The sequence below is a fragment of the Terrapene carolina genome, unplaced genomic scaffold, assembly GCF_002925995.2.
Source record: "Terrapene carolina triunguis isolate 2854851 unplaced genomic scaffold, T_m_triunguis-2.0 Scaffold42, whole genome shotgun sequence".
NCBI lineage: Eukaryota > Metazoa > Chordata > Testudines > Emydidae > Terrapene > Terrapene triunguis.
The window spans coordinates 28637666-28664145 of NW_020664393.1; the positions used below are offsets into that span (position 1 = coordinate 28637666).

General features: G+C 42.5%; 1 protein-coding gene across 2 annotated transcripts in view; it reads left to right on the top strand.

Annotated features, from left to right (window-relative positions):
* The window catches only part of FILIP1 (filamin A interacting protein 1), a 101450-nt gene that overhangs the window by 17933 nt on the left and 57037 nt on the right, over positions 1-26480 (top strand). For both annotated transcript variants that reach the window (XM_029911917.1, XM_029911920.1), the window contains exons 2-3: positions 15869-16042; positions 19197-19375. In XM_029911917.1, coding sequence (XP_029767777.1) covers positions 15869-16042; positions 19197-19375 — 353 coding nt within the window. The remainder of the gene's footprint in view (positions 1-15868; positions 16043-19196; positions 19376-26480) is intronic.

The following is a 26480-nucleotide window of genomic DNA, read 5'->3' on the forward strand; positions in this document are numbered from 1 at the left end:
TCTTCTAGTGCTCATTTGATCTGTTTCGAAGCTTTCTGTAAGAAGTAAAATATTGCTCAGTGTTTCTCCTCCATAGCACTGCCATCTTTAGCTTGGACTTTTTTTTTTTTTTTTTTTAAACTGTAAGAGGCCAGATTATTCTCTGATGTAACTCCACTGGTGTCACTTCAGTGGAGTTTACAGAGGGGACAGTTTGACCCTACATATGTCTCCCTCCCACATGCTGATTTTAATAGGACGTTCTGTATTATCATTGTAAGAGACTCATAGCAATATACAGTTCACAGCTATCACATCACACTGACAGTGTCATAATGTAAGGTAAAAGTTATTCACACTGTGGACAGGATAACACTATTCAGTTTCATTTTCCCAGCATTTCTAGAACTATCTTGCATTTTTGTAAAATTTCACTAAACTGTTCAACAAAGGCTGAAAGTCAAGTTTTCATCCCTGAAATCTCCCAGCTCCTTAAACTGCAAATTGTAAGTCACATAAATAGACCTGGGCCTGTAGATGTCAAAACAAATTCATTCAAGGGAACTGCATACCACCAGGTGGTGGGGAAGTTAGCTCGGGTGAAAAGCAGTTTTTGTGGACAATAAAAACTCTTTAAACCTAGGAAAACTATGCATCTGTTTCCAGAGGGAAAAAGACAGCATTTTTTCATGTTTGGAGTTATTATACAAGTGAGAAAAAACATACTTCCAAGCTTTTGTGTAAGACTGAGAACTGTTTCTCAAGTTTTTGGCAAAAAAAAAAAAAATAGCAATGCGTAGTGGTGCTCAGTGACAGTATCCAAGCTTCCAGCTTTGAAGCAGCCCGTGCAATGGATCTTGTGCACAGTAAACATTTGATCCCAACAACCCATGCCTAGCTTGTCTGTTACCAGGGCCAGCGCGTCTCCCCGGATCCAAAGCATGCTGCTATGCCCAGCCTCAGTCAAGGAGGTTTATTTTCCTATCAGAGGTAAACAAACAAAAACACAGTCTTAACTCAATCCTGAGCCCCAGGCTTCAGGGCCACCCCCTCCCAGAAGTCTCTAGCACTCCTGCTCCTGGCAGCCTCCCAGCATCAGTCAGCTCTGTTCCCCTCCTGGATCAGCATCCATAGGGCTGCTTCCCTGAGCTGCTTGCCCCCTTGCTCCAGGGCCCAACCACAGGTGCTAGCTCCAATCTGCTGTGGCTTTTCCTCTCAAGGGCTCAGCCTGTCTCAGTCCTTCCTTCTGCCAGCTGCCTACTAACAGCCCTTGAGAGTATGCCTACACAGCAAAGAAAAACCCATGGTTGGCCCAACTGGAGGGCTGTTTCATTGCTGTGTAGACTTCTGGGCTCAGGCTGGAGTCTAGAAGTCTACACAGCAATGAAAGACAGCCTCACCCACCCAAGTTGGCTGGCACAGGCCAGCTGTGGGTTTTCCTTTGTGGTGTGAAAAAATTCCTTGATAGGCCCAGGTGTAGCCCAGACCTCTTTAATTAGCTCGATTGGGCTCACCTGCTCCAGTCCAGGGCACTGGACTCAGTCTATGGACAGAGCCCAGCTACCCTGTGACAAGGTGGTTGTAAGAGTACATGGGGATACTTTGAGGAGGTAGGATATTAATGGAAGGACCTTAAAGGGACAATTTAATATTATATGGTTCAAAGGAGCCTCAATTTGATATCTTGGCAGTGGCCAATTTTTATTTCATCATTTATTTTTTTCTTATTTTAATACAAAATGTAGGACGATTTTTTTTTAAATATTTAAATCATAGACTCATAGACTTTAAGGTCAGAAGGGACCAATATGATCATCTAGTCTGACCTCCCGCATGATGCAGGCCACAAAAGCTGACCCCCCACTCCTGGAATAATTCTCTCCCTTGACTCAGCTGTTGAAGTCCCCAAATCATGATTTGAAGACTTCAAGTCGCAGAGAATCCTCCAGCCAGCGACCCCTGTCCCATGCTGTGGAGGGAGGTTTTTCGCCTTAATTAGTCTATTAAGAATCTAACAAGAGAACGGGAGTTACAAAATCTAAGGATTTGGACTTTTGTTAGCAACCTTACACTGATATCCGTGTTTGCTTATAATGTCCTCTGAGACACAGTAGGGTTACAGCTGCCGGAAGAAGTCGTCTGCATTAATTTTATCTAGATGAACCCTTACTGTACACATGCATAACCTGAACTGTCTAACTGGAATTTCCAGAAACAAAAGGTCCCTTCAATCTCTGCAGTGACATATCACCCAGCATGCCTCAGATACAGCTGAGAGCAGGTTGAGAACAGCCACCTGATTTCCTTGAGAGGAGTGTAATATGAGGCCTTGCTCTTGGTCTTTATTAGCACTATGTGAAAAGCTTGCAAAGTCTATTGGAATTTAGGAAATTAGCCACTGATAGGATTACCACACTGCATGAGGAACCTGTGACCTTATCTAGTTTCTGATCCTGTACACAGCAGCTGTTGCACTATTAATAAACTGCAGGTGTAAAATAACAGCACAAGTAATAAAAAATGTGCTCCTATCCATGATTTCACAGCTACTGTCATGCCATATAATCAGAGATAAAATATGACTTTGTAAACTTTGATCCTGTATTGTGTGGTGCTTTTACCTGTGTAATCATTCCAATGTGCCATGGTAATTAGAAAGGCTGTTTTTGAAAGTGAAAAATACCAGATGAACTTCTAATGGTTTCCTGAAAGCATTGCTTATGAATGATATCATTTGCCCTTAACTTTACACCATGCTCCTTCCTAATAGCTTGGGGAATTCTCATTATGTTACTGAAATAAAGAAGCTCTTTGATCAGCAAATTCTAAACTAATTACTGTTTTAGGCAGCAGATTATTACTGATAGGCAGGTAGCTCTGAGAAGATGTGGTGCCACTTAGCAGGAAGGCAAGTTATGCAGAGCCAGAATTGAAGAAAGAAGTTAAGAAACTGATTGGCTCAGGGGCTTGGTATGAGCTTTACTTTCACCAATGAGTCATTGGTTTGACTCCAATCCAGCCCATTTTGGTAATGACTGAAAACAGATATAATATAATGGCTCTTTGGTGGTTTATGTGAAACAAGTATCAGGGGGTAGCCGTGTTAGTCTGTATCTACAAAAACAACAAGGAGTCTGGTGGCACCTTAAAGACCAACAGATTTATTTGGGCATAAGCTTTCGTGGGTAAAGACCTCACTTCTTCAGATGTATCAGATGTATCTGAAGAAGTGAGGTTTTTACCCACGAAAGCTTATGCCCAAATAAATCTGTTGGTCTTTAAAGTGCCACCAGACTCCTTGTTTTTTATGTGAAACAAGTTTGACTCACTCAGTCCAGCTTGTAGTGGACAAGTGTCCTATCACAAAACATGCCACCTCAATGGGCACTAAAGTGTAGCTTTGTCAGCAGTCTGATTGGAGAGGCTAAGGACTGAGTGGGCTTGGAGACCAAATTTTAAACTCACTCAGAGCTGATCTCCTGGGTCAGAATGGTAAGAAATTGGCAGGGCACGAGGGGGAAGCTTGCGTTGTTGCTGCTCATGCACAACTGGTTTGTCAACAAATCAAGACCATTGGTTGCCAGGTTCTCAATCACTTTCCCAAGCAGTGAATGACACCATTTTTTCTAAACCATGGCCCTAATTCTCATGTATGCTAAGGCCTATTTATGCTGCTTCGGCAGTGTAAATGGCCCTTACTGTGGGTATAAGTGTAATAATGTATGTGATGTGGTGTGCGTAAGGTCTCTTAACCCTACCAGAGCAGTGTGAAGGAGTTGCAGTGTTTAACAGATAACACCATGGAAGCTTTTGTTCTTCTTCTTTGAGACGTCCCTGAGGGTGCTCCACTCCAGGTGCTGGTGCATCCCTGCGCCTTCGCTCGGAGAGTTGTACAGCAGTATCCGCACGGGCTGCGCAGCGTGTACGGCTGGGACTCCTCAGGTCCTTCTCTACCATCCCCAGCCTGAGACGGAGCTCAGTGGTCCCACTCAAAACTTTTTTTCGCTTTTCCATAGTTAGTTAGTTTGTTAGTATAGTATTTTAGTCAGTATTTAGTCAAAGTTTTATTTTCTTCGACCCTCTCCCTTTCCCCCCCCCAAAAAATAAGTTATTTTTCCTCCTGTTTTTCCCCTCACGGTTAGTTAGTGACTTTATATTATGCCTGGCTCCCCAGGCTTTAAGAGATACACTACGTGCAGAGAGGACATCCCCATCTCTGATGGACATTCTTAATGCGTCCGCTGTTTGGGGGAATCCCATGTCCCCCCAAAATGTGCCCATTGTAGCAAGCTCAAAGCCAGAGCACGGAAGAACAGAGACCTGAGGCTCAAGTTAATTTTGATGGATAAGTCCCTCAGACACACCTCTGATCCAGACATGAGTCCTTCTCAGGACAAAGCCCTCCTAAGACCAACAAGGACAAAAAATCAGTAAAAAAGCGGCCAGCCTTGTCACCTCAGAGGGACCAAACTGCCTTCAAATGCTCCCGAGAAGGTCTGTCTCGTCTGTGTCGACCACACCACGGCTCAGCACACTCTAGGCACCTCCGATGCCATCCATACTCCGGTTGCTGCCGATACGCACTGCTCTGGTGCCAAGGCCAATAGCTTGAAGTTGCCTGCCTCTCCTGTCACAGTACTGTTGGCCCTGCCTCAGGCGCACTTGTCTAAGCTGCACACAACCGCTGGTTCAGCTGTGGCACCAACTCCTCAACCACCTCTGGTGATGCACACGGTGCCACGCCAACCACCAACCATCAGCACCAACCAACCCTGTGGTCCCGTTGCTGCACTCGGCACAGTACCCATCGGCACCATCTACATGGGCACCACAATGTCTTCATCAAAGGGATTTGCTTGTTTCACCAACCCCGAATCTCCCTTGCTGGGTACAGATGTCTCACCGGGAACATTGGGACTGTACCTACAATTATCCCCTTTCCCCTCTCACTTTTCTAGTGATGGGGAAGATGAAGTGGAGGGAGTTTTTTCACCACACCACTTCTTCCCAATCGACACATCTACTAATGCTGGACCAATAAGATCAAGGTCCTCATACACCAGAGACTTACCACCCTGGTATGGGCACCCTTGGATAGGACCACCCATGCTCTTCCCCAGACAATGGCATGGAACCCATGGGAGTCCTACAGGAGACATCACACCAGTCAACACAGCCCACGTAGAGGTGACACGAAATCTCCTCCTCAACCCTCACACACCTCTGTGGTGTAGGTACAGGAGGAACCTGCAGTGATGTATACAGAAGATGTGACACCCGATACCTCTCCAAATAACAACAATCCATTTTCCTCACCTGCTGAGGCTATTATGCCACCACCGCTGACAACGGCAGATGATTTCACCCCGTTTCAAGACCTATTTTAAAGGGTGGCTAGCGAACTCAAGATCACTATGGAGGAGGTGTCAGACACTCAACATGAACTGACAGATATCTTGCAACCTGCAACCTCCTCCAAGATTGCCCTCCTGATCAACGGAGCTATCATGGACCTGGACAAGAACATCTGCAAACTCCAGCCACTATACCCCCGACCTGCAAGAGGGAAGATCGGAAATACTATGTCCCCTCCAAGGCTCACAGTTTCTTTTCACACATCCAGCCCCAAACTCACTGGTAGTGGAAGCGGCAAACCAAAGAAACAAGCAGCAGCATTTCCAGTCTACTCCTTCTGACAGGGACAGTAAAAGAATGGATTTATTTGGCTGCAAGGTTTATGCATCCTCCACACTGCAATTCAGGGTGGCAAACTATGCCGCCCTCCTAGCCAAATATGACCATAAAAATTACAGGAAATTAATGGAATTTATTAATGATCTTCCAGAAGAAAAGAGATATCAATTTAAGGCAGTGGTCTCTGAAGGGCAAATAATTTTCCACATGCACTCCAGGCTGCCCTTGATGCTGCAGACACCACAGCCAGGTCCACCACGACAGCCATTGTTATGGGCTGGGTGTGATGGGTTGGGTCACAGAAACCCCCTTTGGGACTGCCACCTGATGTGCTGAGACTACCTCTAAGCCCATTTTCCCTTGCAGTTTGGGACTTCAGTGCCCTGCCTGGTTGTGCCAGACACGCTTGCCTGCTACAAACACAGACCCAGGTCTGAACCACGTCCCCCAAAGCTGCAAGCTTAACTGAAAACAGCTTAAGAAGTGCTCCTGTCTCCAGCACTCAGATACCCAACTCCCAATGGGGTCCAAACCCCAAATAAATCCGTTTTACCCTTTATAAAGCTTATACAGGGTAAACTCATAAATTGTTCGCCCTCTATAACACTGATAGAGAGATATGCACAGCTGTTGTCCCCCTCCCCCCCAGTATTAATACTTACTCTGGGTTAATTAATAAGTAAAAAGTGATTTTATTAAATACAAAAAATAGGATTTAAGTGGTTCCAAGTAATAACAGACAGAACAAGGTGAATTACCAAGCAAAATAAAATAAAACACGCAAGTCTAAGCCTAATAGAGTAAGAAAACTGAATACAGATAAAATCTCACCCTCAGAGATGTTTCAGTAAGCTTCTATCACAGACTGGATGCCTTCCTAGTCTGGGCCCAATCCTTTCCCCTGCTACAGTCCTTGTTCCAGCTCAGATGGTAGCTAGGGGATTTCTCATGACTGCAGCTCCCTTTGTTCTGTTCCACCCCCTTAAATCTTTTGTCCAAGCCGGGAATCCTTTGTCCCTCTGGGTCACCACTCATCCTTCTAAAAATGGAAAGGCACCAGGTTAAAGATGGATTCCAGTTCAGGTGACATGATCACATGTCACTGTAAGACTTCATTACCCACTTGCCAGCACACAGGTATACAGGAAGACTTACAAGTAAACAGAGCCATCTACAGTCAATTGTCCTGGTTAATGGGAGCCATCAAGATTCCAAACCATCATTAGGTCAGGCTTGACAAAGCCCTGCCTGAGATTGGTCCTGCTTTGAGCAGGGGGTTGGACTAGATGACCTCCTGAGGTCCCTTCCAACCCTGATATTCTATGATTCTATAATTCTATGATTAATAGACTACACTTTGCATAATTACATTAGGTCCTCAGAGTTATATTTAATATTTCTAGTTTCAGATACAAGAGTGATACATTTATACAAACAGGATGACCACACTCCGTAGATTATAAGCTTTTTAATGATACCTTACAAGAGACCTTTTTCTTGAAGCATATTCCAGTTACATTATATTCACACTCATTAGCATATTTTCATAAAATCATATAGAGGGCCAGGATCATACTGATAGCCCCTACATGGCCCAGAGAGCCATGGTACCCACTTCTAACACGGATGTCCACTTGTCTGCCGATCTCCCTCCCCGCCCCTTCCAAATTTATTGTCCCAACGCAGGGGCCATCTACACCACCCAAACATAGCAATGCTCCACCTCAAGGCATGGCTCTTCAATGGTTCTCCTATGAAGAACTAGACTGCTCGAAGCAGGTGCAAACTGTACTATTACACAGCAGAACACAATCTACACACACCACCTATATCCATAAATGGTCTAGCTTCATGGCATGGTGTTCTGCTGGGCAATCCACTCCTACTTCCACACCTCTTCCAGTCATATTGGGCTACCTTCTGGAGCTCAAACAATCTGGGCTCTCTTCCGCTCCATAAAGGTACATCTGGCAGCAATCACAGCATTTCACCATAATGATCGGTGACACCACTATCTTCTCCCATCCTATCACAAAAAGATTCCTCAAAGGCATCCAGACCCTGTCCCTGGACATCAGGCCACCCATTCAGCCATGGGACCTCCACTTGGTCCTCACATGTTTGACACAAAAGCCCTTTGAATCGCTAGTATCCTGTTCTCTACTACACCTCTCTATGAAAGCTGCCTTCTTAGTGGCAATTACATCCGCCAGACGCATAGGAGAACTTGGAGCTCTCATGGCTGACCCACCGTACACTATCTTTTTTAAGGATAAAGTCACGCTCCGAACGCATCCCAGATTTCTCCCGAAGGTACATTCATCCTTCTACCTTAATGAACCTATCCATCTACCAACCTTCTTTCCTAAACCGCATGCAAACTTGATGTGTGCAGAGCATTGTCCTTTTATTTGGATAGGACTAGGCTGTTCAGGGCTTCCCCTAAACTTTTTATTTCAGTCGCAGAGCAATCTAAGGGCAAATCGCTATCCACCCAGAGGATATCCAACTGGATATCAGAGTGCATCCGTTTGTGCTACCAACTAAAGAAGATACATCCTTCAACCTCTATTAAGGCACACTCTACCAGATCTGTGTCAATGTCTGTTGCATTCCTACGTAACATTCTCCTCATAGACATCTGCAGGGCTGCTACCTGGGCTTCAGAGCACACCTTTGCCAAACACTATGCCTTTTCTCAGGGACCCTTGACTGACATTCAAAGGGCCCAAGCTGTGCTGTCTATGGCTTTCTTTCCAGATCCGAAGTCCCTACCATCCTAGAGATACTGCTTTTCAGTCACCTGGAGTGGAGCGCCTAAAGGAACATCTCTCGAAGAAGAAGAGGCGGTTACTCACCTGTGCAGTAACTGACGTTCTTCTAGATGAGTGTCCCTGTGGGTGCTCCACTACCCACCCTCCTCCTCTCTACTTCGGCGTTTGGGGCGGTCTCCTTTTAGAGAAGGAACTGAGAAGTCTCGGCCGTGCACACGCTGTTAAGGCACCAGCAGCGCATGAGTCAGGCAGCGTGTGTGCATAGCCCATACGGGTACTGGTGTACAACTCTCCGAGCGAAGGGATGCATCAACACCTGGAGTGAAGCACCCACAAGGACACTCATCTCGAAGAACATCAGTTACTGCACAGGTGAATAACCTCCTCTTTTGCATAAAATGTTCTCAGCCTGACTCCTTTTCACAAAGCCCTTATTTACAGTGTAATTTACACCCACTTTAAGACCAGAGTGATGTAAATGGAACTTTGTGGTGAGAATCAGAATGAGAATCAGGCCAAGAATATTTTATACAAAATTAAAACTTCTGTGATGCGAAAGACCTCTCTGGCTTCAAGATTACGCTAGATAAGTTTATGGAGGGAATGGTTTGATGGGATTACGTGATTCTAATCAATTAGGCAATAACGGCCATCGCTGGTAAAATGAGGGTCTGGCTAGAGAATCTTGCCTGTATGCTCGGGGTTCTGCTGATCGCCATATTTGGGGTCGGGAAGGAATTTTCCTCCAGGGTAGATTGGCAGTGGCCCTGGAGGTTTTTCGCCTTCCTCCGCAGCATAGGGCAGGGGTCGCAAGCTGGAAGATTCTCTGCGACTTGAAGTCTTTAGATCACGATCTGGAGACTTCAACAGCAGAGTTAAGGGAAAGTGGGGGGGTCAGCTTTTGTGGCCTGCATCATGCGGGGGGTCAGACTAGATGACCATATTGGTCCCTTCTGACCTTAAAGTCTATGAGTCTATGAGTCTATGATGATATTTATTATTTGTAAAGCACTTATTATGGTCAGTTTGGGACAAGAAACAATATCAAAGCCACATCAGTGGTAAAGAAGATAGATATGTTGGGTGACCAGAGGAGAGGGGCAGTATTAGTTTTTATTTTGGGGAATGTTTTTCTCCTCTTATTCCTCTTATTCTTTCTTCCTTTTATATAGTGTTGGGGTAGAGAAGGCACTTGAAGAATATTAGTGTTAAGGCCTTACAGAATAAGGATTTGAAGGCCTTTATTAAAGGATTTGAATGAGGAGAGGATGTGATTGAAAAGTTATTCCATCCATTGGTAATAGCATGTATGAAGGCATAAAGCTAGAAGTGGAAAGAGGGCATGAAGGGGAGTGAGGCTGGCAGTGTTGGTAGAATGAAGGGAAGTGATAAGAAAGGTGCTCCAAGATGTAGGCTGGAATGGAGTTGTATCTTCCCGTGATGAAGTCAGACATGGCCTTTCACCCTTTGTAATCTTCAGCTTCAAAGACAGCTTTCTTTTTCAGATTAAATCCTGAAAATCTCACTAAACAGCTACTCTCAGAGGCTTTAGACAAGAGGACCACATGATTTCTGACTCACTTTGTGGGGGAATGCATCCTACTGTTCTCCCTTCAAGTCTCAGGAAGAATTAGGAAGAAGGCATAAATGATTCCTCAGTGCTGAACTGACATGGGGATCACACTGAGATATCAAAACAGATAACGTGACAGCTCACACTCAGTCCAAACCCCCTTCTTCCAGAACCTGTTACCAGTTACCCAGCTCTTACAACCAGATTAACCTCTATATGCTAAGTGGGGGAGAAATATCAAGGGTTAACTTTTCAGCAGAGCCTAATTTGTCAGGCACTGAAATCCCATTGAAACTACTCCCTTGCACTCGTTTGTAACCCCAAACTCAAATTCCCAACCAAAGAATGTGATTGTCAAGGATGAGAAATATTGTCCTTTAACACAATATTAATAGATGTTAAATAAAAAACCCTAAACACTGGAAACTCAGGAAATCCAGAGTTAAAATTCCATAACTTCCTGACTCTGACCCCGGCCTGGTCACTCTCTACCTATGAGTTGAAAACCCTCATCAGCTGCATATGTGAATTTCAACAATATGGTCCCTAGTTATTAAGAATATAGGTATTGCCATACTAGTTCAGACCAGTGATTCATCTAGCCCACTAGCCTCTCTGATAGAGGCCAGAACCAAATGCTTCAGCGAAAGAAGATATAAGAATATTCACAATGGACAATAATGGGAAAGCCAGAAAACAGGCATTTTCTGCCTAACTACAGAGAAGCTAGTGGTTGGCTTAGGCTCTCAAGCATGAGGGCTTATATTCCTTATACTTTTATCCTTTCTAATGTAACTGTGGATGTTCTTATTATCCATATAAATGGCCAATTCTTTTTTTATTCCTGTAAGATCTTGAACTTAATATCTTGTGGCAATGAGTTCCACATGCTAGTTGTAGGTTGTGTAAAAATTATTTCATTTTATCAGTTTAAAATTGTATTGCCTCTGATTTTTACTGGGTAGCCCTTTATTCTTATAGTATAAAAACCAGGTATAAGAATTCTCAGGTTGGGCACCCAAAAATGGAGGCACCCAAATGCAATGCCTTATTTATTTTGTAAATTTAGGCCTTAAATTCAGATTAGGTGGAACTAAGTTTGTAACATTCACAAGCCTCCTCTCAAAAGTACACAGAGCCCCTCACATGGCTCCCTGGTGAAACAAAAACTGTTAGTAACTAAAAACCTTTCCACTCTAACTAGGTAAAAGTAACTTGTGTGCTAGTTCACCTTGAAAACTACTGCTAGTGCATCAGTAACATGGTAGGCACTGTACAGACATAAAGTAAGATTATCTATGGTACCAGCTTTAAAGAACATACAATCTGAATAGCATATATAATTGGTTTGAAGTTTTCATATCAAACAATTTAAAGTTATGAGTGAATTTAAAAGGTAAAGTGATTTTCTAAAAGTGAAAACTCATCCATTTTCTAAGTTCCTCACAGTAATTCTTAACCTCTTGTCTGAATAATCTCAAACTTTTAAAAATATATCTCCATTGACTAGAAATTGTTGTAATATCTGATCATCTCCTATCTCTGAATGTTCCCACTTACCACAGTGGCAAGGGGAATGGAGTTGAGAAATGGTTTTCTAGTGCCAGAAACCCCCATTTATTCCACCAAAAATCACTAGAGACTGCAGTCTGTGATTTTATATGCAAATTTACTTCCAATCTGAAATCCCTTCCTTGTGCCTGTGCCCTAGCATGTGTTTTATATTAAGTAACATTGTGTCCTTAAACAAACAGGAAACATAAAAGAAAAAACCCACCAGCTGGGATGATAGAGTCTCTGTTGGCCAGAATTGGGATATGTGTGCCATCTATTGTCCCACTATAGTTCGGGAGGCTTCAAATCCCTCATCTATTTTCTGCACATTGCCCAGACTCACGTGTCTGCATATCAAGAGATACTTATGTCCTTGGACACCTTTCTGACAACCACTCCACTGGATTTTCCAACACCGAAGTGATTACCTACCAACTAGAGTTGCCAGCTTCCAGAGTGCAATTGCCACCCGCTTTTCCACTGACAAAGCAGCTCTCATTCTAATGTCTCTGTGCTAGAGGGCTGAGGTGAGCTCAACACGCAGATCCAGGAATGTGGCCATCTGCATCCGAAAGTTCTGCAGCTACAGCTGGTCACCCCAAATCTGCATCACAGTGCGATCCCACCATTCAGTGCTCCTTTCTCCAGCGTAGAAGCACCACTCCAGTGTGTGGAGCTGGTCAGCAAATGCTTGCAACACCCTCAGTTTTAATTCACTGTCTACATTATACATTACCCCTCCTCAATTGTCTGATCTTCATTGCAGCACTACAGTTGTTAGCTGAAGTTCCACATATTCAGAAGAAATGTGCACTGCATTTCTAAAACACACTTGAAAATTCCCCTGAGCTGTTCAGGATTCATATTTCTTTTGGCGACATGATAGACAAAGAAAAGTGGCATGAGGAACTGTGGGAATTTTTAAAAATGGCTTGAAAATTATGGGATGAAATTATGGGGGAGCTCCCATAAATCTGAGCGCTATGCTGGTATCCCAAAATGCACTGCAAAATGTCCCACAAGCATTGCATCGGACAGTGGTGCAGAAGATACTGGGACATCCACGCATAGTGCAATGCATCTTCTGCTGACACAAGCACTTGTGGTTGCGATGTGCGGCAACAACAAGAGCGGCCAAATGTGCACATGCTCTAGTGTTATAGGAATGTTGGTGGCTGTAAGCTGACAAAAGTTTTGTCAGTGAACCTTTGTAGTGAAGACAGCCAAAAAGTACTTCAACAAAAGTACTTCACAGTGGAGACTTTGCCTCAGTTCTTTTTTCTTTTTCTTTTTTTTTAAGCCAAGTATGTGGCCCCAGGCAACCCAGCTCTTTCCCAACAGGACTATTTTGGCTTACTATCTGAAAATGGCCTGCGTCCTAAAGTTTATTTTAATTATATACTTTATCACTATACCTTGAAACAAAACTGCAACGTGAGGGCTAGTCCACTTGTTTAAGTGGAAAATTAGTCATTTGGAGGAAGCATGAAATCATTAATTTCACAGGCCAGCTATTTTAGCCAATTCCCCATGCAATCATTATGAGGAGTTTGAAGGGAGACTAACTGAAATCCTGAGAACTCCTGAAAGCTACAGTATTGTCTGTGATCCTGTAGCCCATTAAGATTTAAGAGCAGTTGCACTTCAAAATCCTCCCACTCCTGGATTTGTGTCTTACCAGATAAAAGCAATTTGTGTTCAGTTTATTATTAGCACAGACCTATTTTTGCTCTGATGCTTCCTAGCAACCTCAGTGGAGTATCTGTTTGCTAGTTTGCTTTTCATAAATTGTTATCATAAGTCCATGGTAACATACAAGGAAACAATTCTTGATGAACTAGCTGAACTACCCCTGACAAGATGAGGATATAAACAATGAGCATATTATATCTACACACACACTTATTCATCTATACACACATATATACAAGGTAATATACAGTACATATGACATGGACATATATCACAGCTTGTAAGTATATACACATATGGTAATATCCATGTGAAAAATCATAGAACTATGTGAAGAACTAATATCATATATCTTTGAGCAACTCATCTGTCCCCTGTCCATCCATCTTCCCATCCTCCTTTGAACTTTTTAACATTTCAAAAACATCTTCAATGAGTTGTCATTATATATGAAATAAAATCAACCTCTCAGAGAAATATTTACTTGTTTCCCCCCTCAAATTATGTTCAGTCCTGTGGTAGAGGGCAGAACATCACAAATTAACAATCCAATATCTTGCAGCCTTGCAGTGCTTTCCGCTTTTCTGTGGGATCCAATACTCACTTCTTCCTTTGGAAGGGCCCAAGAGAATGGATTTGAAAATTGTGACATTTATATAAATAGAAAAGCTGTCTCCTTCCACTTTTAGAGGGTTTTATGGCTTCCTCTGAGCCCAGAAACACTGAACTCATGCTAACTAATGTACCTGCTGTTACAGTGAGAGTATGAAAAAAAGTCACAATAAATTTTCTTTAACATCTCTAAAGCATTCCTACAATAACTTTTTTCATGTACTATAAGTATCTTATACAGAGTATATGATGGATTGTAGTGTACAGATTTTATTGGCATAAGTTGGGGTTGACCTGTATAACTCATTTTGTCACTCATGAGTAATGTGCCTTCCTCAGACTCATGCTGATAAAAATATTTATACTCCTCTATCATGTTTTCTCTATATTACAGGAAGAGACAGTTGTAATGCCTGGTTGCCTAATATTTTCCATTAGAAGCCCCTGTTCTTAGTTGTTTTTAACTGCTAACATTCTCATGTGGACTGCTTACTCTCTGCCGCAGGCTCAATTTTTAAGTGTCAGTAAAAGTGGCTCAGCCATTTTCAAGAATTAAGTTTGGGAAAAGAGCTAGTTTTGCTAATGTTAAAAGCCTTTTCTTTGAAGAGCTCTAGTGCCTCCATGGTAAAATTTGCAGAGTGATAGTCCTGGGGACAGAGAGGTACCTTTGCTGTCCCCATGAAAACACACTCAGATTTGGCCAAGTTATAAGCCTTTGAAAATCACCATTTGTGTGTTTAGAGCTTTATAGATACTTGCTGCTAAAATCTCTGAACCTTCCATGTGCACTGAAATGGCTTCCCAGCTCCGCACAGATTGAGCATTACATGGGGCAGGAGCAGCACCTGCCTCTTTGACCTAAGGGAAGGAGAGAGCCAGTAGGAAAGCATGAGTTCTTCTCTACTTACTGACTGTAATTCTGTGAAATTCACAACCCTTCTTATTGAGCAAGGCTTCATAACCCCATTTTACCATAACCCCTTAAGAGGCAGGCAAGTGTCATTCCCCCATTTTACCAGTGGGGCAACAGGTATTGCACAAAGTCACTTCAGACAGAGTTGGGAGCTGGCCTCTGTTTCTGATATGGCAGAACCACAGCATGTCAGATCGATGTGCTTGGCTCTGCTATTTGTAACCACAAGAACAAACTCCCATCCAGAGCCAGGAATAAACTCCTAAATTTCCTCTGTTGTCTAGCAAATAATTAGGTAAGCCACTGTCAAAGTGTGTGCTGTGTCCCCCTCTAGTGGCTGGTCCACATAGATGTTAACAGCCCTTTATTACTACTAGTTACTCTCTTAGCTCAAGTTTTTGAGATCCATGCTATGAATATAAAGGTCCTTGATTCAAACCCTACTGCTGATCCATGTGGCAATTAATATGGTTCCATGTATTTTATTTTTCCAGTTCCCTGTTTTAAAAAACCTAGAACTGTACATACAATAATTACTTTAAAAGAACATTATGGTTGCAAAGACAAGCATTCAGTAGTTAGGAAATGACAGAATTACAGTTGCCTATGAAATCTTAATTCAGCCCCCTTGTGTGTGCTGTATGGCATAGTTTAATTACACGATCATATATTCTTTGTTCTACAAGACACTTGCCTCATCCAGTGCACAGGATGGACAGTGAATGAGGCAGGAGGTAATAAGAAAAACAAGGATGTTCTATTCTGGTTAAGGTCCTAGACTGGGACCCAGGAGAGCTAGGTTTTACCCCTGAATGTGATAGACTTCATATGTGATGCTGGGAAAGACTATCATAATTCATACCCACAAGGGGTCAAATTAATATTACAGAGGCAATCTTTAGTCTGGCATTTCCCACCTGCTTGATTTTGCAATCTTAATATTCTTTTAATTCCCCCCCAATGTACTCTGTGTGTGTACTATATACACATACTGCACACACTGTAGTTGTAGTAATACAAGTGTGGTTTGCCTGTTGATTGTAGGTTGTCTAATTATATTGAATTGAAATCCCACAGGCTAGAGAAGATGTCATCCACATGCTGAAGACAGAGAAAACCAAACCTGAAGTTTTAGAGGCTCACTATGGATCAGCAGCTCCAGAGAACGTGCTACGAGTGTTGCATAGGGATGCCATCCTTGCCCAAGAAAAATCCATAGGGGAAGATGTCTATGAGAAACCCATTTCAGAGGTAATAACTTATCCAATTCCCCAAGAAAGGATGAATAGAGTGAGTCATGATGAATAGACTGTGCCCATTTACCTTGCTGTCATTTCACAAAGCAAGAGCCAAATGCAGTGTTCACTGCTCACACAAATAAAAGGAATTGAAGGGAAGGTGAATATTTCCTTGTTACAAAATCACCAAAGCATGTTCCCCGTGATAATAGCATTGGCTCTGAATGCAAAAACAAAAGCCTCTCATGTTCCTTAGGGGACTTTGCCCTCCTTCCCCTGCTCCCCTAAGTAGTGAACTTGAAGCAGTTAAGCAAAAACAAACCCTCCCAGGATGGTGAATGGTTACATTTTGACTCTACATTTTAAATTCCTTTCCATTAATAGGTACAAATCTGTAGTGATAAGTGCTCTTGACAGTGTGTCTCCTGTTAGAGTATCATCAAGTGAGCAATTAGGATGAGAGGACCAGCTCACTCACACCAGTGTAAATTAATTACTCCACTGCAATCAATCCTCATGCAAAAGAAATTTCCCTCCCACCCCAATTTTCATGAGACTGGATCATTGCATCAGGTGAAGAAGTTAAGTCTAGGGACCAAATCCTGTAGTCTTTACTCAGTCCTTAGAAAGTTTGTCTTCAACAGTCATTTTGCCAATATGACGACTGTGGGCCCAATCCTGCACCCAATGGCACCAGTCAGCCTGATTCTCTATTATAACACTGATTTTATGCAGGTGTAATGCCATTGAAGTCAACAAAGTTACATCAGCATTAAAATGGTGTAACAGTGTGGAGAATCAGGCTCATAGGGAGCAAGATCAGGCTCTAAGTTAGACCTATAGCATTTGATCCTTGGTTTGAAGTCTATGGAGCTATACCAGTGTAGAATAGGTAGGAGACCAGAAAAAGGTCCTAATACCTACAGGGTGAATCCAAAACTGAGCACAGAGCACGTTCTTAAGGTAAAAAAGGCCATCTTTGAGATCAGTTATTAAGGTAAAGAGTAGCATCCTTAGGGTTTTAGTTAATCTCTTCTACTTTTTCTAAATACATCAGTAATATTGGTACAATAATTACAGTAATAATGGTAAAATGGTTGAACAACCCACTGTATTAGATGACATCTTTTCAGAATTTAGAGTCAACAGAGTGATCAAACTGATTCAACATGCCTGGGTGATTGGTTATGTTAAAAAAAATGTAAAGAAGGATCAGGACACATTGTAAACACACTTATATTGTATCTGAGATCCCCTCACCATACTAAAGGTGTCCAGTGCAAATTATGAGGCTAGGTATTCATAAGAATTGGCCAAGAGATCCCCATGTTAACTCATGCCAACGTTTGATTCATATAGGAAAAAAGTCAGTCACAGAACACCCAAGAGTCTTAGGATGCATGCAGCCACTTTATTGCTTAGTACCAGAATAGGAATGGTGCAGCTGATGAACTCTACCCACATATCAAAAAAATAGCACTGATAACTGCCAGCCAAAAAATGTATAATATGCCACAATGTATGTACAATTTTTCAAGGACTCTCTGGGTAGAACACAGTACAATTCATATTAATTGTGTCTAGTAGAAGACAATTTAAAATACACTGCGTACTTTTAATGTGACATCTTCTGGAATATTTGTGAGGCAAGTAAGCAAGGAAAACAGATTGTAGCATTCAGAAGGATACATTAAATATTCACTTTGAACAATGCTAAAAGAGCTTAACAAGACTCTTTTGTAATAGGTGGCAAGGGCACTGTGTCCATGGAGTCCCTTGGTTTGTGAGGGACCCTTTGTTCTCTGTAAAACTTGTACAGCAAGGAGTTTATTAGAAGATGATTGGTATAAAAATACTGCGTTTACAATATTTTCTGGCTTCAAAAGGTCCATTGTCCAGATGAGAATGCAGCCGATGCCAGGCTCTCTCCTTTGTGAAGTTTAATGAGCACCTCAGACTCTCCTGTTTATCATCTAGAGTTGTTTCAAAAGGGCTGCAATCCTGTTCTCATCTTTCCTTTAGCCCATTACAGGAATACCATAAAATAGCCACTAGCTTGGCCATTCCTGGCTATAGAAGACATGATTCCCACAATGGGTGGGCTGAGTGTGATCAGAGCAGGACCTAGTGATATTTTTGTTGGAGGCACATAATCAGAAAGGTACTGTGTGGGTCTACCTGAGTGGGAAGTTTGTTACAAACTGAATGAGAACTCAGATTCAACTGCCCTCTCCCCAACAAAACACTGAAGGTAGCAGCGTGAATAGCAATGTTTGGTATTGTTCTTTCCTAGCAACTTTTTACACATGTACCTGAAAACTAGTGTTTGAAAAATAGCTGGAATAATAATAATAAAATAATAATAATTAATAACAATATAATTAATAATAAAATTAGACCAATTAAAAAAATATAAACCATTCCTAATAAAGAGGAAGAGAAAAAAAGTCTAAATTGAACAGTAACCAGAAATGTATTACAAAAAGAATCCACACTGACTCTAGCTAATTTAGATTTTATTTTTCATCTACCAAATGAATGGCAGCTGCGACTATCTATGCATGTCACAGATGTGCACCTGCATTTTCAGCTTTAGGCATGCAACTTAAGTGCCAAACCCCATGTTTAGGCATCTAAATGCCCATCTAGCCATTTGAATGCAGGATTTAGGTGTCTAACATTAGGCATCTTAATTTGTACATAGGGTCCACCCTCTTTTGTTCTGATGGGTGCCCTCAATTGCCATTGACTTCAACAGGCTTGAGGAGACATTACCTGACAGGAGAGGCTGAACACCTTGTCTGTTCGTTGTCTCAGACCTGCCTCCCTGGAGGCACTGAACACCCTCAATTCCCCTTCCAGTTGGTAGGAGGTGAAGGAGTGCTGCAGGAAGCATTCAGTCCTGCAAAAGTGTTATACAATGGCGTCAGATTCCATTCTTCAGACATCTGGGAGCTATGCAAATATTTAATATAAATACACTGTATAAAGAAATCATTCTTTTCACAGAACAATTGCTCTGGTTCCGAGCCGCTGCTTTCTGTAAAACCCAAGACGTAAAATTACTGAACTGACATTTACTAAATACAGTTTATTCAGTTAGTTAATCAGCCAATGTCAGTGAATGAGACCTTTCAAACAGTCCATTCTCCTTTTCAACTATCCAGCTGGACAGACTGGAAGAAAAGCAGAAAGAGACATATCGACGCATGTTGGAACAGCTCCTCTTGGCCGAGAAGTGCCATCGGCGCACAGTTTATGAGCTGGAAAACGAGAAGCATAAACATACAGATTACATGAACAAGAGCGATGACTTTACCAACCTCTTGGAGCAGGAGCGTGAAAGGTGAGCACTAGAGTTACTATGTAGCATATCCTCAACATCCGGTCACTTCCTCAGTTAAGAAGTTAAATGTTTTTTTATATGATACATCTATTGCCCATGCAATCTGTTTGTAAAATATCACTGTGATCACATTGTACTGACAACATTGTTCAGGTCCAGAGCTGGGAGATCCCGCCAGACAGTTCTGTGAGTATGCACTCGAATTTTAAAATGAATTTGCTTTGGCCACACCAGTGCCCAATTTGTGTTCATCTTCTGGAAACTTTTGAGTGATCCAATTTTATTTACACTGACTGAATTTTAATCTGGCATGCTGAACCCGAGGTGGTAGGTTTCCTATGGAATGGAACACTGTTTAGCACAGCAGGAGGACGTGGTTTCCAAACCCACATTCTAGAGCCTTGGCACGGAAGTGAGAAGAAGTTGATTGCACTCTTCACATCCAGGGCTGTGAATTCACAATTGATAGAAGAGCGATGCTTCAGGCAACATGTATGTCTGTCCCAGGAAGGAAATGTTTTCTAAAAATTGCCTGGTCCTGCCCATCTGCTACCGCAGACTAGTTACAGACATTCCCAGGAAGAAAGATGCCAGATTCACTGAGTAAATTATTTGTTACCTATTTTCTCAGCGAGGTTCTAGACCATCTTTTTGTAGATGATGCATGAAGCTACAAAGTATGTATGTCTTGGCTGCATTGCTGAGCTGATTGACAAACTTCAAAGAGCACAAACTCTGCTGCATTTTACCCAGTGATGTGAAATGTTGTCAGCTTCACAGCATATCAAGAATTATGTTGGCTTGTTTTTCCAGTTAAGGAGTATGACAATTATCACACTTGGTGCTTGTATATAAATTATTTTTATATATGCTGAGTATTCATGTGTATAGGGATACATATTTATGCCTAGAGACTACACAAACAAGGGTTTGAGCCAAAGCCCATTGAAGTTAATTGAAAGCTACCCATTGTCTTTAATGACCTTTGAATCAGGCCTTTAGCACTATAGAAGTACATATTATAATAATAAATTATTATAAGAGTGTTGCAGTATTATCTTATCTGATTTACTTTCTACAAATCACCCAGCTCAGTTATTGCCATCTCACCATCCCAGCAATGAATTTGTGTTTTCCAAATAATGTGGTTTTGTACATTGTTTTTGGAACTCTTACATAGTCACATGGCTAAAGGAGCTAGGAATTTAAGAAAAACACCTAATATCCTGAGACTCACAATCAAATCATAAGAGTTGGCAGCACTACCAGCCCTGAAGATTAAAGCCCTTTTTTTATCCACCGATCAGGGATGATTTGAAAGTACCAGTGTGAGTTTCCCTGCAACCTCACTTTATCCCTATCTTAGAAAAGCACCTTCAAAGGTGAGAGGTATTTATTATGTGTGCACCTGTGCACTGCCAATTGAATTGAGATTACCAGCTCAATTCATATAGGCCACTAAACAGCCCTAAAGTAATAAACTATTGGTCATTACTGACTTGTGCTGTTTTCTTTGGTGATCTGGAGTTGAGTTCTGTCTCCTGTTACTAACTCGCTACATCCAGTCCCATCTCCATGTGCATTCTCTCAGTCTCTCTGCTCCATTGTGTGCCTCCTTTTATAAACTCCATGATTAGTGCAAAAACATCAATAAAAAGGAAATTCTGAATTTAAATATATATTGAAAGCTGATCCTTTGGGAATAGCCAAGACCATTTGCCTCAGTCACAAGGGCAAATAGATGTAGGGCAAGAATTGCACCTGTTGAAGCCCCTTTGATTTCTGTTAAGTGACAAGAGAACTATGATACCATAAAAACGGCCATACTGGATGAGACCAATGGGCCATGTAGCCCAGTATGCTGTCTTCTGACAGTGGCCAATGCCAGATCATTCAAAGGCAATGAACAGAACAGAGCAATCATCAAGTGACCCAATCCCTGTCATCCAGTCCCAGCATCTGACAGTCAGAGGCTTTGGGACACCCAGAGTATGGGTCTGTATCCCTGACCATCTTGGCTAATAGTCATTGATGGACCTATCCTCCATGAACTTATCTAGCTCTTTTTTTAACCCAGTTATACATTTGGCGTTCATAACACCCCAAGCAATAAGTTCCACAGATTGACTGTGCATTGTGTAAAGTAATACTTCCTTTTGTTTTTTTTTAAACTTGCTACTTATTAATTACTTTGGGTGACCCCTGGTTCTTGTGTTATGTGAAGGGTAAATAACATTTCCTTATTCACTTTCACCTTATTCACTTATTCTTCCTTTAGCTGTCTCTTTTCCAAGCTGAACAAGCCCAACAACTTTTTAATCTCTCCTCGTACAAGAGGTATTCCATACCCCTCCTCTGTACTTTTTCATTTCTAATATAACTTTTTTTAGATGGGGTGATCAGAACTGCATGCAGAATTCAAAGTGTGTGTGTACCATGGCTTTATATATGGCATTATGAGTGAGGTGTGGAAATTGTTCATTAATTTAGACTTAAATGGTCTCAACTCTTACCCGTCAGGGGACAGATCCTTTAGGATTTGAGTGCACAAGGAATTCAGGATCCAGACTAATCTGAGTTCAAATAGCTTATTTCATATATTTTTAAAACGGAAAGTAATATCTTTGGACGGACAAATTCAGAGAGAAAGATAAACTAGTGAGATGAATCATCACAAAAGCCCACAGAAACTGTCAGCAAAGTCTTTTAATCAAGAGACAGGTTTTGTAACAGGAAAGAAAATTAAGTTGAGATAAGAAAAACCCATCCCCAGCTCAAGATTCAATCCAGTCTAAGACACTGGATGGGGAGTCAACCTTCCCAAAGGCATTTTTCCTTCTCTCTTCACCTAACCATTCTTATTTTACCATCAACATGATCTATATTATTTATATTATGGCAGTTCTTAAAGGCCAAGGCCCCACTGTGATAGGAACTGAACAAATACCCAGTCCCCCTTGTGCAAGGGAAAGCAGAAGTTGAGTTGAGGTTAAGCTGTTATTCACCGTATTACACATGTAGTATCTGCAGTGGTAATGGAGAGTGAAAATCTAGAGAAAGAACAATCCTGTAGAAGGTCCATTTCTTACAAGTCAGGCATAACGATGATAATGCTTAGCAGTTCTATGGCTCTTTCCCTCTTCAAAGAACTTTACAAATCCTTCATAACCCATGCTTTACAGGCTGCCTTTCAGAGACCACATGCCCCATACCATCTTGCCCAAGCTATCGGTCGGAAACACTCTAAGAACAATCAGAGGGCTCTTGGTTCTTACATCTTCCCAATCCTCATTTATAATATTTACTTTATAATGCTATAATACTTATATAGTTTAGGTATTCAATCAAAAAAAGCACTTGGGTGGAAAACATAACAGGAGTGTATAAAACATACCCATCAAGGAGAGGAAATTGTAGCAAGCAGCAGCCAGTCACAAAATGACCCCTAAGGGCTGTAGCTGTTTGACTTTGCCAAATTTTAAAAGCCAGCTCCAGAAAGGCATGCTGGGGGAAAATCCTATAAGAAGGCATCTCTAGACTAGGAAGAGTTGGAATCAGAAATTCCAAAGGAAGATGCTCCCAGAGAAAGGGTGGCCTTTGTGTTTTGTAAATATCTCTATAGTTTGTTCTTATAAAGATTGGAATACAAACCATATATTTTGTTTCCTAGTCCTGTACCTTAACCACAAGTCTATCTTTCTACCCTTACTCACTTCTATTGCCATTTTCTCCACCCTCATTCTCTTCTTCAGTTTTTTACTTCTTATCCTCTACTGTTTAGCAAAGTTTACTAATTGTCTGTTCTTGTTTCAATGTCTCCATCAATGAGGTATATTATTAAATTAATGGAGATATTCTATCTCCTAGAACTGGAAGGGACCTTGAAAGGTCATTGAGTCCAGCCCCCTGCCTTCACTAGCAGGACCAAGTACTGATTTTTGCCCCAGATCCCTAAGTGGCCCCCTCAAGGATTGAACTCACAACGCTGGATTTAGCAGGCCAATGCTCAAACCACTGAGCTATCCCTCCCCCGGGATTAATTAATCCTGTTTGCAGAGTGTGCTGTCTTTCAGGAGGATGCCTGGTGGCCTGCTAAATTCACCAGTATCTGTTAGGTACAGATGATACCATTCCATTCAGCCAACTATCCAGGCCTTGCACTTCCATTGGCACCCTTCTTTCCTCCCACCCATCGAGGTCTAGCATACATATTAGCTATATCCAGGCCTATTCCCAAGCCACTTCCCTCACAATCTCCTTACCTTCTGTTTAGTCTCCTTCTATTGTCCTCTCCTACTGCAAAGCCTTTAGCCTATCCAAGCTCCATCGCCTTGTGGTATTGTCTTGCCTTCCCATTCATGCTCAGCATCCTGTCACTCATCTCTTCTTCCTCACTCATACTTGGTGGCTTTGGGTAGGGAAGTGGGGTAGTCTTCATTCCTCTCCCACATTCTCAGGGTTAATAGGGTGATTAGCACAAAATGGCCACTCACACCACACTGGGCCTTCCATGGAGATGAGGTGCCAGGTGAGGGCCAACCCTTCTTCATTCATGAAGTTTTCTGTGGATGTGGGATTCTAGGCGGCCCCTTTCCTGTGTCCAGAGAAGGGAACAGTCATCTCTCCAGCTAAATCATGGCTGAAGTCTTCGTATAGTTGCAAATATTTCTGCACATTATATATGGCCACAGCAGTGAGCAGACTGCCAGTCCCTCCAGCCCAAGGGTTAGGGGAGAATGCCTAGTACTATCTGCAGAAAATTCAATAGGTGGGAAGAGCAGTAACCTGTGCCTGGCACCCCAACTACCCTAAAGTCCCAGTGTGGAGGGGAACAGCAATCTAAGGCCCCCTAGAAAGCCTGGGAAGAAAGGAGAGGGCTGAAAGACACCAGGCCCACTTTTCAAAGACATCAATGATAAGTGGGGTCCAGAGGGAACAGGAATGGCTGGGGACGGGCGAAATGGGGTCTGGGTGGAGTTGGGATGGGATCTTGGATAGAATTGGCCACTGTAGAAAGGAAGGGCTGGTGTAGCAGCTGCAAGGTTGCAATTGATCCTTTCAGCACAGTCCCACAATGATCCTCCCCATCCTTCAGTCACAGCTTTGACAGCTGAGAGGACTGGCTCTGTCACCTGTCAAGCTGGCTGCATTCAAGCATGAGAGCAACTGAGGCAGTTCTTGGCTCTGTCCATTCACCCACAAACCTCTCCTGAGGGCAGGGCTTAGCGTAGCCAAGAGAGAGTGCTTGTTGCCCTCAGCTCTGCTTAGTCCCAACCCTCAGATAGCAAAGAAGGATATAAAAATATAACGAAAACTACAACTTTATTACAAACTTTAAACTCTTTCTTTGGTCCCCTGGAGATTCACTTGGAAAACAAAAGACAAAAATCAAAGATTAGTTAACCGACAAATGCAGGCACACCCTTCAGTGCACTCTACTGGGGAGTGCCACTGCTGTCCATCCACTGCCTCAGCATTTCCCACACTCCTGAGATCGAACATAGGAAGGGGTCATTAGCTAAAATGCAGAGTAAAGCTATTGCTGTCACCCAATCCCATTACGCTCTTGTAACTCCCCATGGTGCCTCAGCACCCATTCATTGTCTCACTGTCCCCTCAAGGAATGGTTCATATCCTGGAAGTCCTACTGCACTGTGCAGGGGGGGAGGGGCAGGCAAAACTAGATATGCTAAATGGAGGGTGCCCTATAGAGATGGCCTCCCTTCAGATCCTGGGTTGGATCACTCCCATTTCTCCACTCAGGAGAGAAGAAAGCCATTAGTTCAGCTACAAAAGAAAGCAAAAGACTAGGAAATACGAACTGAAAAAACATTAATGGCAAAATTGAAATGAAAAATACTACTGAATAAATGAATGAAAAGAATACAGTCCAGTCCCTCACTTCTGCAGGCATCACCACTAATAGACAGTGATGCTTCTCATAATACAGCTTGTGCCTCTAGGTCCACTCCAGAGTCAGTCTGGCAGTGGCTCAGGGGTGATTGGTGACAATCTACAGGTGTGAGCATGGTCCCAGCTCCTTGGGAGCTGGCTTAGGCATTATGGGATCAGTGAAACAAATCCCAGAACCTGCAATGCTTGCAGGGAGCACTGTGTGCACCTAAAGCAGGATGGCTAGGGTAGAAGCACTGCACCATTGCAAACTCACGCTGATTCAGTCACAATGCTGCAGGTTGTGCAGTCCTCAAAAATAGACACAGTCACAGAGAATGCCTGATTCCATTGTGCACTCTCCCTCAGTGGGAGTGCTCCTCTGGACTTATGAAGTTGTCAACCTCACAGGTAAAACCCATGAGAGGAGGAGACCGGGTTTTCTTGGGAAGAGGAGCAAGCCTTTGGAAAGCATTACCAGCTGAGATTAGCACAACCACAATTCTCAATTCAGAATGAAAGGTAAAACTCACTCCTTTGACTTGGATTTCATACAGTCACAACTAACAGCATCATAGAAGAGAAAAGGTGGAAGACGAGGAGAAAGAGCTGAAGACAAGAAGGAAGAACAAGAAAAAGTGTAATCGAAGAGGGAGCTGAGAGAGATGGAAGGAAGAAAGAAAACCTACACAAACAAAAAAATCACCCCAACTATCTAGAGGCACATAGAAAAAATAATTTAGGCCTCTGGCTGTTTGTATTCTTGATTTTTAACCATTTGGGAGGCTCTGAGGCCCAGATCCTCGAAGGTATTTAGTCAGCTAGCTCCCATTGATTTCAAATGAGAGTTAGGCATCTGAATGCCTTTGATCTGGGCCTGAGAATAGAGATACTACAATGCTGGGTGGTGTTGTTTAAAACTAGACGATAGATTGGCTTTAGAGATGGGCCTGAGCCTGAATGTTCAGGTTCAGATCTGAATCTGTAAAGCTCAGAGAGATTTGTGTCAGGTGATGTTGTTCAGATTCATTTTGCAGAAATGGAGCTGAGCGAACATGTTTGGATTAAGATCTGAATTACTCCAAAGTATAAAAGGGTTTGGATCTGGTGAAACACTAGGAGGGTGGTGAAGCACTGGAATGGGTTACCTAAGGAGGTGGTGGAATCTCCTTCCCTAGAGGTTTTTAAGGCCTGGCTTGAAAAAGCCCTGGCT